We start from the raw sequence: 3,458 nt of genomic DNA, 5'->3' as shown, positions 1-3,458 counted from the left end.
TTTCCTAATTTCACTCTGAAATGTCTGAACAATTTGGAGGAAAGATGTGGTTTCTGAAGAGTTTATTATATTCCTTTCCCCCCAACACTGGCACATGAATGCAGGTTTTTCAAACACTCACTAAATATAGGCGAAAGACTGAATTCCCACAGCCTGTAGCAGACCTGTGAATACAGTGCAACGAGTCTGTGTATTGTCAGCTTTTCTGTGTGTGTGTGTGTGTGTGTGTGTGTGTGTGTGCGCGCGCGCGCGCGCGTGTATGTGTGTGTGACATCATGGACAGACGGAGAACAGGTGAACAGTAAAGGCAGAAAGAACAGCAGTTTGCAAACTTTACTTCCCTTTCTCCGTATCTTTCTTTCTCTTTCTCCGTATCTTTCTTTCTCTTTCTCCGTATCTTTCTCTTTCTCTTTCTCCGTTTCTTTCCCTTTCTCTTTGTCTTTCCTCAACAAGCATATATTTAGGACAGGTGTCTTTATGAGATGGCCTTTTAATTATTTCACACAAAAACTGTTGCTCAACAAAGATGGAAATACAATCATTATTTATTTAAACCTTTGAAACCTGGGCAAATGGCTGTATTTATTTATTAAAAAAAAAACATTGGAAGAAGGTAACAAAGAAAGAAATAAGCCAAGTACAAGAAAATTCCATGAAAAGAACAAAAGGAGAGTAAAATAAACTAACAAAAAATACAAAGCGAAAAAAAAAAAAGACAAAAAAGAAACTTGCCTAAAGTCTATCTTTCTGTAAGTGCTTATCATTCTCTAAATCTTCTCTCCGCAGGGCTTCCTAAAGAGCGAGCGCGTCTCCCGGATGGTGCAGAGCGGCGGCTGCTCGGCCAACGACTTCCGGGAGGTCTTCAAGAAGAACATCGAGCGGCGCGTCCGCAGCCTCCCGGAGATCGACGGCCTCAGCAAAGAGACGGTGCTGAGCTCCTGGATCGCAAAGTACGACGCCATCTACAGGGGGGACGAGGACATGCGGCGCCAGCCACAGCGGGCGCACCTTAGCGCCGTGTCAGAGCTCATCCTTAGCAAGGAGCAGCTGTACGAGATGTTCCAGCAGATCCTCGGCATCCGCAAGTTTGAGCACCAGCTGCTGTACAACGCCTGCCAGGTGAGCCGCAACATGGATATTATTATTATTATTATTATTCTGAGGAAATCCAACTTCCCATGCATGAAAATGAACCAAACTTTGCACAGAGGTCCAGTCTCATGCCAAACCTCCTCAGCTGCAAATACGAGTCAATAGTCCTGATGGTAACGCTACAGCAACCGTATACTTTTCAGAAGTTTGAGAATTCATAACAAATCATTCTGACGTGCAATCAATTTTGTACACTTCACACTGTTTTTATCAAAAACTGTAAAACTGATTAAACCAATCTCCTCCCACATTTTTTGCTTAATTGACACCAAATTTGCTACATGGCATCTTCAGACTGTCCTTCACAACATTAAAAAATTAGCGTGTGGTGCATCGATGTTTGACTGTAAACGGTGCTGTAAACATATACTTAATAATTTTTGCTCCGTGACCAAATTGACAAAGTTTGGCTGTCATGGTAGATTAAGAGTGTAACATTTCAGAATTTTAAATTAAAAACTGAATTTTTGACAGCATTTTGAATTTTGCCCTCATGGAAACTATTGCAGTCTACGGGAAAGTGGCATCTTGTAAACATCAGTTTTTCCACTTGTGGAGCGAATCAGTCTTTGTAAAAACAAAAGATCAACATCTCTATGTTGTCTAGATGAAGTATGCAAGTTCTCTGATTTTTTTCTTTTTAGTTGAATTTTTGACAGCAGTTTGAAATCTGCCTTTCCATGCACAGACGGCTGATATCCTGCCCCCTGGTGGTCGGCTCAGTCATAGTGTGAAGCCGTCTCTGGTTTCTCTCTTGGCATGTAGCTCACTGCGATAGTGGCTTGTTCTTGGTGTCTGAGGTTGTGAGTCAAAGCCTCTTGTGATGCAGAATGCTCACTCTAATGCAGTTAGTCATTGTTGTCCAATTCGTCTGCTGTTTGCTGCTAAAATTGCCCCGCCCCCACCCCTTGGTGGGCAGCAGGCATGGCAAGACAAGGCAGCTTTATTGTATAGTAGCTATGATTGTTATTTGGAGCTCACTTGTAATACTTTGTAACAAGTTCTGTGGCTAAAATATGCTGCGTTGTCCTCAGCTGCAGTCCCTCAAATGTCCACTAGGTGCTGTTTGAAGGCGATCTTTGACTCCATTAAAATATATAAGATAAAATCTCAACTTCTCTCCACAATATAAAATCATGAAATTCATTTTTTAAACCTTTTTCCCCCCTTATCTTTCGCATCTCTCTGACCTTCAGACTACAGCTGCCGCCTTATTAGACCTGACGTTTCTTGCTTTTTTACAGCTCTGATTAAAAATTAATTAAACTGGGATCATGATGTGATTTTTGATGGGCAAACAGCCTCATTAGCGGCGGATTCTGCAGAACATCGTCAAGGTCTCACTGTCTCGGTACACTGCTGCTCAGTAATTAGATGGTCACTGAATCCACTCAGCGAGCACCATCCAGAGTTATTCTCACATTTACAGTAGGACTGCTGACATGCACGAGTGAAGATGACGACTGTAGCTGAATATTGTTCTTTTTCCGGTCTGACGTCTTCCACTCGTATTTCTTCGTCTTGAGTGTTCATTCTCTTAACAAAGGCACAGATGTTTCTTACGGAGCTCCAGCTGTGCCTCCTTGGGTGTTTCAAAGTTCGTCCCTCCTCACTGCTGCTTGTCAGGGGACACAGCTTCAGCAGGAGAGCTGGTGGTGGTCTGCTCAGGACTTGGACCTCAGACTTTGACAAGCAGCAGGGCTAACGTTTGCATCCTCGCCACTGATGCTGGTTTCATGTTGTGTGCTTCTAAAAAATGCAGATATTTTCCCCTGCTTTTCCCGTGGTTGGGGTTGGTGTCTCTCCGTTAAGGATTTCCATGTTGGCTTTGAGACTATTGCTCTTTGTCAGGTGACATATTTCTGCAAAAACTGCAATACTTTGCAATACACTTGAAGTAATGCATATTTAGTTTATTTAATTTTAAAAAGCGGTTTGATCCTATTCTATATGAAAAGTGACATTATATGAAATTTATTTGACTTTTCGGGGGCGTGCAGGGTCTCGGTAGAGGAAATACTGACACTGTTTGGAAAGAATTGTTGATCAGTACAGTACATATTAATGTTACTGTAAAATGCACCTTGAAATGACAGACTGTGTGCCAGCCGCAGGAGAGCTGTTGACCTTTGCCCTGTAATATTATTCCCACCTCTCAGCCTGCATGTTCAGCCTGATCGGTCCCGGTCTTGTTGAGTCCCTCAGTGTACGTGTGTGACCTGCAGGGAACTCTGTTGTCTTCTTCTGCTGCTGAAACATAAAGGTCAGATTTAAAGGTTATATACTGTTGGGAAAATGAATTAACA

At 42.5% G+C, this 3,458-nt stretch overlaps 1 protein-coding gene across 1 annotated transcript; it reads left to right on the top strand.

Moving 5' to 3' along the window:
• Positions 1-786: 786 nt before the first annotated feature.
• On the top strand, positions 787-1,119 carry LOC121963295 (calcium-dependent secretion activator 2-like; the record flags this gene model as incomplete). Its single annotated transcript, XM_042513602.1, has 1 exon — positions 787-1,119. A coding segment is annotated over one exon (333 nt), but the record flags the coding sequence as incomplete, so codon positions are not given.
• Between the last annotated feature and the right edge of the window lie 2,339 nt (positions 1,120-3,458).

This window comes from Plectropomus leopardus, unplaced genomic scaffold, assembly GCF_008729295.1.
Source record: "Plectropomus leopardus isolate mb unplaced genomic scaffold, YSFRI_Pleo_2.0 unplaced_scaffold10750, whole genome shotgun sequence".
Taxonomy (NCBI): Eukaryota; Metazoa; Chordata; class Actinopteri; order Perciformes; family Serranidae; genus Plectropomus; species Plectropomus leopardus.
Note: the sequence above shows the minus strand (reverse complement) of the source record. Positions and strands in the feature narration are given on the sequence as shown.